At 36.4% G+C, this 11814-nt stretch overlaps 2 protein-coding genes across 2 annotated transcripts; one reads left to right on the top strand and one right to left on the bottom strand.

The window, feature by feature from the left end:
- Nucleotides 1-1052: 1052 nt before the first annotated feature.
- Nucleotides 1053-3155, top strand: LOC130991006 (uncharacterized). Its single transcript, XM_057915211.1, has one exon. It carries the CDS (start codon nucleotides 1053-1055, stop codon nucleotides 3153-3155), a length of 2103 nt encoding a protein of 700 aa, XP_057771194.1.
- Nucleotides 3156-3182: 27 nt separating this feature from the next.
- On the bottom strand, nucleotides 3183-5201 carry LOC130991005 (uncharacterized). Its single transcript, XM_057915210.1, has 3 exons — nucleotides 4572-5201; nucleotides 3252-4097; nucleotides 3183-3188 (listed from the first exon to the last, which is right to left on the bottom strand). Exons 1-3 carry the CDS (start codon nucleotides 4674-4676, stop codon nucleotides 3183-3185), a joined length of 957 nt encoding a protein of 318 aa, XP_057771193.1. The 5' UTR covers nucleotides 4677-5201.
- Between the last annotated feature and the right edge of the window lie 6613 nt (nucleotides 5202-11814).

The raw sequence follows: 11814 nt of genomic DNA, 5'->3' as shown, positions 1-11814 counted from the left end.
CTTTCTATTTTGAGTGTCTCATCATAAGCGAGATTCTTTTCTTTTTGGGTAAAAGTTTGTGACAATACATAGTAGTAGCATTTTTGATAAAATAAATAAGTTTTGTATCACACCCCATAAAAAAATAAGTTTTGTAGCACATTTGACCTAAAGTACATAAGTACAAGTCAATAAAGTGAATGATAGTGACATATTAGTTATTTTTGATTTAAAAATAAGAAAGTAAAACCAAAATCTGATTCTCTCTCTATTCACGTTAAAATGGCGTGATTTTATGTGAGAAATTTTGATTCCCATAAGGCTGATATCTTGTGTACATGAATTTATGGGTGACATATTATGGGTGCACATGAATTTATGGCGTGATTTTATGTGGGAATTAAAACCATATCACACGGTTGTTGGGTGCATTTATACCAACTCAAAGTCATACACACTTGTTAAGGAAACAACCTTAAATTTACGAACTTAATTGGTCCGTACACGGTTGCTGGTAGGTAGTTAATGAAGAATACCAACCAAATGTTCATTCATCACTCATTTGAACAAGAAAGAAGAAGAAAATCCTCTCGAAACACATACACGGTAGTACACGGTTGCTCCGAATATAAAAAAAAAATCATCTAAAGGCTTGTATTACATAAGGTATGTGAAATACATATTTTTTTTTAAATTTCGTCTGTACACGGTTTGTGTTCTTGAGTACACGGTTGTACACGGTTTGTATTTTAGTGATTTTTTGTTGTTTATTTCAATAATTATGTTATATATATGACTTATTACATGTTTTGGACTAAAAACGGCATAAAAAAACACTCTGTACGCAAATTATCTTATTTTTGAACCCTTAGTGTTCTGCTGTACACGGTTAGGGTTTCCGTGTACACGGTTGTGTACACGGTTGTACACGGTGGTCGAATTTGCTGTACACGGTTGGGTTGAATATGATTTTGATGTTATTTTTAGCATGTTTGTATATTCAGTTGATGTATTGGGGTACACGGTTTCCTGTTTGTGTATTTAAATGTTGTATTTTTGTCGTTTTGAAGCAGATGTCGTTTCAAGCAATCGTTATACGGCACAGTGGTCAGTGGAAATTAACCGAGTATGAAGGAGGCGATGAGGTTGTCGTGTACATGTCTAAGGAAGACCTTTGTCATGCGAAGTTGATGCAAGAGGTGCACGATCAATTAAACGAGGATGGTCGATCCACTTATATGCTTTTCTACACATCGACCACGGACGAAGGGCGAAAAATAAAAGTGGCTTTGAAGACTGATTCGGATTTGAACCGGCTGATTTCCGAGCATAAGAAATATCCCGTTGTTTACGTGATCGAGAAGGGCAAACAATCTGCGGCTCCGGTTCCTCAGACTCAAGAGCGGGTATATTATGAGGGACATCGGTCTACTATGTTTCCTATTGAGACGGACATTGGAAGAAGTATCCCTACACACGATGATAGTAGGGATGATTCATCGTCGCAGGAGGAGGAAGACGAGTCCGAGTCTTCGGATGAGGAAGAAGAGGCGATACGACGCAGAGAGATATTGGATTCAGTGTCGACTGAACAGGAAGCGTGGAGACAGACAGGGCCTCAGAATTTCACATCGGATGATCAGCCCGATGTCGAGCCTCGTGTTGGAGTTCAGCAGCTTGAGGCACGTGATTGGGGGATTCCAGTCCTCGATTTTGACGATGCGCCGGCATTAGGTTGGGAGGATTCTAACGTATTGGAGAGCGGGATATTATCAGTGGGGGCTCTATTCCGGTCGAAGGATGATTTGGCAATCGCTGTTGGCCTGTACCATATGGAGAATCACGTGGAGTACGCCGTGCATCGTTCCAGTACGACCCGTTTGTGGTTTGTTTGCAAGCATGGCAACGGTTGTCCGTTCATGCTGCGAGCCGTTCAGAGTGCATCGATCTGGAGAGTGATCAAGGTGGTGATGCATCATACCTGCCACATGGATTTGAATCGCACTGCCCCGAGACAGATTCCGGCGAGGGTTGTTGGAAGATATTTTGCACGGAAATTGGTAGGCGAGGGGGTCGTTTTGAAGCCGAAGGAGATGATGTCAGAGATGCAGCGCTTATTCGGTATTGAGATCAATTACAGCTTCGCTCTCCGTGCAAGAAACATCGCGATTGAGATGACGTATGGTGATTTTGGGAACTCGTATCAGATGCTCCCATCGTATTTGTATATGCTGAGAATGAGTAATCCCGGCACATTATACGACCTTGAGATGAAGGATGATGGCAAGTTCCATCATATGTTTGTTGCACTTGGACAGAGCGTGGCTGCCTTTGAGAAGGGTTACTTGAGGCCGGTCATCGTCGTAGACGAGACCCATCTGAAGGGAAGGAACGGCGGCATTTTGTTCGTCGCTGTTACAAAGGATGGGAACGAAGCAATATTTCCTCTCGCAGTTGGGCTTGGTCCTATCGAGAACGACGAGTCTTGGACTTGGTTCTTCCACCGACTGCGGACTTGCTTTGGTCAGCCGGATGATCTCTTGATTGTGTCTGATCAGCACAAGAGCATCAGAAATGCTGTGGAGTGTGTCTACCCGAACGTCCCTCACGGGTTGTGCTATTACCATATCCAGAAGAATCTCGCGCATTATGGGCAGCATGTAGCTGCAGTCTTCAAAGCAGCGGCATATTCCTATCGATCAGACGATTTTCAAAGGAATTTTTCTGCGCTTCAAGTACTGAAAGTCAACGCGTACACACGCCTCGACACTATTGGTGTGGAGAGATGGGCCAGGTCCAAGTGCCCTGTACGACGCACGAGCTTCATGACGTCGAATGCTGCCGAGACGATGAACAGTAGACTGTTGTGGGCACGACGCCTCCCGGTTGCTTCATTGATCGAGACCTATCGAGCCATTATGGAGAAATGGTTCGATAGGCGACGCATCTCGGCTGCATCGAGGTCACATGAGTTGACTGAGGTAGTAGAGGGAAAGTTGCATGTGGTTGTCGAAGCGGGTCGGCAATTGGCTGTTCGAGGGACGACGACGCACATGTTTAGTGTTGAGGATGATCATGCATTCTACATTGTCGATCTCGAGAATCGGACTTGTAGTTGTGCTCAGTTCGACCTGGATGACATTCCGTGTCGTCATGCTTGTGCCGCTATCCGGTGACACTCAGCCTGCACAAAGATGAATCGATCATTTCTCATTATTCGTTAATCATAACATAATAAAAGGATTGAAACTGTAAAAAACAACAATAATTACCTCATGAGCATCAAAAAAGTGGGTGAAGTCAGAAGCCGACTTCCAAGTCGTCCAGTTCACCAATCGTGGCATCTGCAACCTCGTGTCACGCATCCCACACGCGCGGCCCAACCTCGGAATGGCCTCGTACGACCAAATCTGTAATGCCCATATGGGCCCATAGAAGTGGTACGTCTTCCTATTACCGGTAATCTCGTTGGGATGCTTCTTCAACACACTCATCCCATGACACAAAATCTGGAATGAGTAAGAGCCCCACGGGAAGTCGGACCATGCCTGATCTTCCTCTACCAGTGCCCACACCCAATCGTGCACGTATTTATAATCCCGACAGAAGATGAGATCATACGCCACGAGAATATTGGCCGCCTTCAAATAATCCTCGGCACTGTTGCCCAGACTGCGGCTCACGAACCGCTTCCGCAGATCCTTCACTTCCACCTTCTTGCCTTTCAAAACTCGGTGCCATAGACTCTGCTTCCCAACACGGTGATCCACATCAGGATCAAAACGCTGCGGGGATGGCCCGAAACACAACCCCGTCACCAGACAATACTCCACTGCGCCGAATCGAATGTCGTGTCCACCAACGTGGAACCACTTCTCCCACGGACCGAATGCTTCGTCATACAACTCCCGTGCAAGAAGATGGTGCAGTGCGGCATTCGCACTATCCTGCCTCTTCAACTGAAGTAAATGCCCAAACGGACCTTGATTAAATTGTTCCAATCGCTGGTAGTGCGTCAGACAGGTCTCCACTTCCTTCAGTGTCGTGTCCTTTACATAGTGATTGATTCGTCCGGCATAACCTTGCATGCACGGACGTAACCAAACATGCCTCGGAGGCTGCAATTAATTCAAAAAGATGATCAGTATCAAAAAATATCAACCGTGTACAGATTCTAGACCAACCGTGTACAACCGTGTACGATTATAGACCAACCGTGTACAACCGTTTCAGATTATAGACCAACCGTGTACAACCGTGTACAACCGTGTACGGATGAACAAACCGTGTACGGTTGTACACGGTTTGTTCATACACGAAAAATACATCTATACGTTGAAAATACATAATTAGGGCATATTAAATCAATTAATACTAATCGTGTAACATAAATACCTAATCGTGTACAACCGTGTACTGAAGAACCATACACGGTTGTACACGGTTGTTCAAATTACTTTCCAGAATCAAAATTTCACAAATTACCAACATTATGCCATACATAAACACCTAATAATCAACTATTGTGCACAATTTAACAATACAAAACACATAAATTCAAATTTTAACAAATATAGTTCACGGTTACTTACCGGATTCGGCGTCGGGTATTTTTCCCTCCTCGATGTACTCGGGCGATGGCCTCGTTCTACAGGCTGTTCTTCCTCTCTGGAGTAGTCGGATTCAGTTTCACTCATTGTTAATTGAGAAGATAGAATAATTCACCAAGTTGTTTTTGCTCTATTATGGAGTACACGGCTTTGGGGTTTCAATTTTCAAACCACACACGGTACACACACGGTAGGTAGTTTGTAGAAAATAGTGAGAGGCGTGAAATTGGGTGAAATTTTGCTCTCAAATTGGGTGAAATTTGAGCTTGTACAAGAGAGGGAAATGGTGTGCACACACGGTTTCACTTGGAAATTTTCTTGAGCAAAAGAGTGAGAGGCGTGAAAATTCTGTGCATACACGGGAGGCTAGGGTTCGTGTAGGAAGAGAGAGAAAAAGACAATATAGGACAAAATTGATTTTGATAGAAGATTCGAAAATTGACTTACTTTTTCATTTGAAGTGTTGTGGCCGAGATTTTGTGGGGATGTGGACATTTTTAATAATTTTTTTTATTAGATATTGAGAGAGAGAAGTGATATATGTGGGGACCATTAGATATTGAGAGAGAATGTGCTATAAAACTTATTTTTTTATGAGCCTTGATACTTAACTTATTTATTTTATAGAAAGTGCTACATAAAAATCTCACCTAAAAGTTTTACCCTTTAAATACGTTTCCACTTTTTTCATCTACACACAAAATACACATTTCTTAATTTCTGTGTCCAAAAAAAGGGTCTGACTTATAGTGGAACGGAGGGAGTAATAAAAATAAAAAGTTGTTAGCAAGAACTGTTTTACTTTTCTATCTCTCTACTATGCATATGGCGCATAAGGTGAAGTGGAAGAGATAATGACGACATGCTCCTAATGAAGTATATATGATGTTTCTAAAACAGTGTATTTGGCAGCTCTCTATAAATAAAGCTCATCTCTTCCTCCCCTCTCACCCACCAACTTTCCACACAAGAAAACACTCACACTTCTAGAGAGAGAGAGAGATGAGGAGTCCACCCCAACCATCTTCTACCCAAGAATTCTGGCATTGGAATTCTCCTCTCCCATACCTCTTCGTCGGATTAGGCCTCATGATTCTACTCATCAGCGTCGCCCTAATCTTCCTCGCTTGCTCATTCCGCAAGCGCTCTCCCGCCCAAAAGGCGCCGCCGCCCTCCGCCGCCCCCTCCCTCGCCGACAACACGCCCAAGATCGTCGTCATCATGGCCGGAGACGACAACCCCACGCATCTCGCTATTCCCGCCCCCGCCGCCGCGGCTCCATTCTCAACCTCTCAAACCTGCGTTTGCCAACTCTGATTTCAGCCGGCGGCGACGAAAATTTTTGTAATGCTCTAACAAATTTAGGAAAATTTTGGTTTAGATTATCTCCGTCTCGCTGTAATAATTGGTGGAGGCTTTTTTTTTTTTTTTTTTTTTACTTTTTTATCTTTTTACTGCGGAGATCCTCGGGAAAGTAAACTTGATAGATGAGCATAAATATATGAGTTTCTCAAGAAATTTTTGACTAAAATCTCCTTTGCAATTATACATTTTATTTTGTTTGAAAGTAGGATTTTGTGTTGTTTGGTTGTTGATTTTCTTGACACAATTTGAAGAAGATATGAATTCCATTGGGATTTCATGGTTGGATTTGATGATCTTAAACGTTACATTTTGTTGTAATTGAATTCTAAACTTTTGTTGTAAATTTGAAAGGCCGAGAATACAAAATAATCTCTTTCCATATTGGGGCAATTAACAAAATACTAATCTCTTAATCATGGTGTTGATATTAAAGTAATAAGATTATACTCCTATATGCTAACACATCATAATCATATCATCCAAATCACCCAAATATGATTTGTATTCATTACTGAATTTGTAGTGTGAGTTTTCTCTCTTCTTTATGACCTCTCAATTTCAAGAGATATATGCAATCAACCTAACGTGTCCAATCATGAGTTGTTTATAACACTTAATTCTTGACATGACAACGAATTGATTCTTGTAATGAATAGAAACCATTGTCACAAACACATATGAAATCATAAAGGAATTTCACTATCCAATCGGTGTTTAACGAATTAATTCTAGATTAATATTGTCAAGTTTTAATTTAAAACATTTAGGACGGTTTGCTTTAATTGATCAAATACATAAATTGTGTATTTTAATCTTTAAATAGATGCAAATCAAATAAAATTAACACCACAAATTTTTCCGTGTGATGTCTGCACGGGAGACTTCCTCAATTAATTAACTCAAATATTTTAAAAGTTTAATCCATTTTAATAAATAATGAAATAATTTATACTCCATTATTTTTATTTATATTAGATTAATTTTCAAATGTAAACGCTCTCTTATATTTTATTGAGTCTTACAAGAGGAACCTTTTTTTTTGTAATTATTTATTAAAAATGAACTTTGAAGAAATCATAAATAATAGCTTGGTTCATCTGTAATTATGATCTGCGCGCGGCGACTAGAATATGATTCCAACATAATATTGATAATAAAGCAAAGTGGAAAGGGTTCGGATAGTTATTTATTATCTTCTTTTTAGGCCTTTTTCTTCAATCAAACTGAAACTTCACCTCACAAATTAATTCTGCTTTCTTTTTTTCAGGTAGAATCATCAAAGAATAAATATTTTGCATCCATGTCCATCATCATTGACAGGAACATATAAGAATTTGAGGGTTACATGTCATTTCAGTGGAAATTGTGGGTTTTGATATTCATTCGGATTATTATAATTTAATACTCCCTCCGTCCCACTATATCTGAGACTCTTTCTATTTAAAGTGTCCCACTGTAAGTGAGACTCTTTCATTTTTTGGTAAAAAATTTACCTACATTTTCACTTTTCACATACAAATAAAATACACTTTTTCTTAATTTCTGTATTAAAAAAAAAGGTCTCCCGTATAGTGGGACAGAGGGAGTATTTTCTAAAGTCGCATTTAATTGTGGTGAATCGAATTATTAATTACTTCCTCTAATTTTGAGAAAGTGTCTTCTAATTAGAGATTGAGTCCTGGAAGTTAATTGAGTTCGGATCGAGCTGTGCTTGCCAACTAAGAATTTGTTAATTTGATTCTTTCTTGTGGTGTAATTCACACCTTAAACTTTTCCAAATTAATTTTATTGAGGAGTTATTAATTAATCATTTGAAGTTATTCTTATTATTCGTAAAAATATCTAAAGCGCCACTTAATAAAAATCCGAGGGGGTTGATTTAACATTAATTTGATCAATAATAAAATCCTAATAATATATTACGGCAACTAATACGATGCAATTATATATAGTATCTATAATAAATCGGGTATCGTATATTTACAGAGACTGATATGACGAAAACATAATGAGTAATTCAACATAAGTACTCACTCAATATTCAAGCAAATAAACAAGGAAATTATGATGAACTAAAACTAAACAGAAATAAAATAAAATCAACTAACAGTAAAAGAAAAAAAAATAAAGACACAAGACTGATCCTAAGAAATGCAACTACACCAATTAAATTTACACAATTAACCTCTCTCTACAAAGACCCTTGTGCAAACAAGGATTTACGCCAGCTTTGCTCATCGAGATTGGAAGGAATTGAGTTAATTGATCCTAAGGAGTTTCTCACTACGATAAACTTATGCGAAATATATACAGCCTCTCCAGGGATCACGGTGCAGCAAGGGGAATATGAATTTTCTAATCAAAATAGCTTGAAGACATGACATATTTGGAATGTCTTTAGAAGTGCTTCGAGCCTTGAGGACAAGGCTGTTTTCAAGAGCGAAGGAATTGATACAGATCATTATTTAGTTATAATTATATATTGTTTCTTTAATTTATTTAGTTATTTAGGGTTAGAATAAAGTAATCAGTCAGACTTTTGTGTGGGCTCCAAGATATTTCTTGGACCTCAAGTTTCTGTTTAAATAAGTTAATAGTGAATTAGGGTTAGAGAGAGATAGAGAGATAAACGTTATAGTTAGTTTTTTATATTCCTTTCATCTAATTTCTTACTTTTCATTCTTCCACAAAAAAATTCTTTATCTATTTTTAGATTATACTCCACCATTTATAATACTCTATTTATCCTTATTTTTTCATACTTATATATAAATAAAAATGAGTACAAAGAATACTCGATCCAAAAAATATATGAGACATCACAAGTCGAGAAGAAGACTTGTTAGAAAAACAACGGCTTGGATCAACAAACCAATCGTGAATTCTCATTACTAGAAGATATACAGAAAACATGGAGAGATGGGTATAGTAAATTTAGTGATAAAAGCTTTTTGCTTTTATTCTATTTAATTTTAAGGTAGGGCAACGTCTGTAGACCATGGGATGCGGCGGCTCGAGTACGCAAAGAATTAATGATGAGTTTCGAGAATTTCTTTTGCTTTTTGTTTGTATTTAGATAATAGAATAGAGGCCAAAGGGTGGGTGGCTGCTTTAACTTAACCATTTAATTTTTCTATGCATTTTTGTTTTCAGATACTGTGAATAATGGGAGACACTTGTGCTCTATTAATGCCTGCCTGCCTCTCTCTCTCTCTCATTTGTATTAATGGCATTTCAAATGTGAACAAATCTGGTGAACGCACACAGACAAAAAATCATGATATATAGGATAGTCAGCCTCTTATTATTATTTATTAAGTATTTTGCACATATTATTAATGAGAATTGTATGATTCATGCCCATGTTTAGGTTCACGCATGGCTACAATATGCATCAGATCACAAAAAAATTAAAGAAAAAAATGTTCAAAATATATGTATTGTTTGGGGGACGATACGAATTTTAAGAAATATTTGGTACATAATGGGATGAAGGAATATTTTTTATGACTTATTTCTATAAAACAATTGCTTTATTTGGATGTCACATTTCAATATATAGCAAACATCTTAATATAACTCATATTTACACCATTTATTATTGTGACCGACAAGTAATTATTTCATCTTACCCATAGTTAGTTTTCTCTCCTATTAGTTTTGACAAGTATACCCTAAAAAAGATTATATTCTATATCCTATTTTAACAACTGTTTCTGAACCTTAAGGCCTATTCAAATGCGACGAAGGAAGTAAGTAAGTAACACCTATTAAAATGTAATTTGTCTATAAGATTTTCTTGGAAATGTTATGGCAAAAAGTTGTAGAGCAAACTAAGTAGTGGCATTTTCTTTCATTAATTCAAGATATAATATTTTTTTATGTTTAATTCAAAAGTTAAAATTTCTTAATTAATGAGCTAGTATAAGAGTGAAATCCGAACATGAATATGTTTTTAATTTCAAAATATATACTTAAAAAAATCGGACGGGCCAAAAAGGCAAAAAGCCTTGGACTTTTTGGCCCCGAAGCATAATCGGCCCAACGGATCATCTGGACGAGCTTTTAGGCCTGATTTTTTTTGGACTTCTATTTTATCGAGCCCAACTGGCCTTTTAAATTTGGGCTTTAATTTTAATGCGTTCTAGATAAATTTTCGCTTATATATAATAGCCTGCAAACCATACACAAACAATAAATTACATTTGAAAAATCAAATTGATAAAAATGTTAGTGTAATTTGAATTAAAAAAATTTAATTGATCTCACCTCAGCGTACTCACTACACCACTCGACCATTCCCAAGTCCCAACCTCCATCTTCTAAATCTTGCTTTCTTTGTCTCTAGTTGTAGCCAATTCAACCTAAGTTTCTAAAAGCCTCAATTTTTTCATTGTGCTACCTCATATATTATTATTATTATTATTATTATTATTATTATTATTATTATTATTATTATTATGGGGTTATGGCAAAAAAAAAACACGAATTTTGAAAAAAATTGTAATTTTTGCCTGAACTTTCAATTAAGCCAAAATGTACATGAATTTATATTTTTGTTGCAATTTTCACTTAAGTTTGACTTTCACCTGATTTGAGTCTAACTTCTGATGATGATGGGTATTTAGAAGCCCGGAGGTCTAAGAAAAAACAAAATTTAATATATTTGACTTAATTTCGATTGTCAATTAAGCTCAATTTCGTTGAAAGTCAAACTCAGGTGAAAATTGCAACAAAAATATAAATTCATGTATTTTTTAGTTTAATTGAAAGTTCAGGTGAAAATTGCATTTTTTTTTGCCATAACCGCTTATTATTATTATTATTCAAAAATAAGACACGCCGAGAAAGGAGGGGAATCCTTTTAAGATGCGGAAAATATGCCTTCGTAGTCCCGATTTCCGTAACTAGGTTTGAATAGGCTCTCTTTTTTTCTCTTTTTTTATTTATTTTTTATTTATTTTTTTAGTTTTGAGGTAAAAAAAAGGTTTGAATAGGCTTTAAAAAGTGGAAGAATCTAATGATTATTAGATGAGTTAGTATTAAAAATTTCAATAAATCTATGTAGCCACATTGTGGCCACCCACACACTACTATAATAAGAAATTTTTTGATTTACTTAATTTATTTTTTAAAATAAAAATAGGATTTAGTTATTTTATTATATTCTCTACATTGTACAATTTTTTTTAATTTTTTTTTTGCATTTTTATTTTTAATTTATTTTTTAATAAAAATAAAAAAGTTATCAAAAAATTACAAAAAAATAACTACAATGTAGAGAATATAATAAAATAACTAAATCTTATTTTTATTTTAAAAAATAAGTTAAATAAATTAAATTATTTTCTATTTAGGTAAATTGTGGGTGCCCACAATGTGGCTGTTTAGCCTCACTCTAAAAATTTAGTGGACGCCGCGGGCAGCAGCTGTAACAAATTTATGAGTTTTGACAATATTTAAGAATCATTCGACTCACAAATGAAAGCCACTATGTTCTCTCGCTCCAAATCAACAGTACACCCACAACAATATTTCTTTTTTCTGAAAAAAAAAACCCCCCATTTCTTTTTGCTAACATATTCCTTCGCATATTCTTTTTTATGTACTACTTCATAAATGATGGTAGTACAAGCTTTTTCATCTCGATTATGTTAGTACACTCCACTATAATTAAGGATTACAGATTCATCTCCATTTATTTAAATTTTTTTAGGGGGTCAATTTATTTAAATTAATATACTTCTTTTTATGCACTACTTCATAAATAATGGTAGTACAACCCTTTTCATCTCGATTAATTATGTTGGTGCACTCGATTATAATCAATAATTGATCGAGATTCATGTCAATTTATTAA

Source organism: Salvia miltiorrhiza, chromosome 6 (genome assembly GCF_028751815.1).
Source record: "Salvia miltiorrhiza cultivar Shanhuang (shh) chromosome 6, IMPLAD_Smil_shh, whole genome shotgun sequence".
NCBI lineage: Eukaryota > Viridiplantae > Streptophyta > Magnoliopsida > Lamiales > Lamiaceae > Salvia > Salvia miltiorrhiza.
Note: the sequence above shows the minus strand (reverse complement) of the source record. Positions and strands in the feature narration are given on the sequence as shown.

Excerpts from the sequence above, each read along its gene's own strand:
- LOC130991006 (XM_057915211.1), top strand. The coding sequence starts at position 1,053 with ATGTCGTTTCAAGCAATCGTTATACGGCACAGTGGTCAGTGGAAATTA.
- LOC130991005 (XM_057915210.1), bottom strand. The coding sequence starts at position 4,676 with ATGAGTGAAACTGAATCCGACTACTCCAGAGAGGAAGAACAGCCTGTA. Across the intron at positions 4,098-4,571 it reads AATACCCGACGCCGAATCCG|CCTCCGAGGCATGTTTGGTT; the intron begins GTAAGTAACCGT and ends AATTAATTGCAG.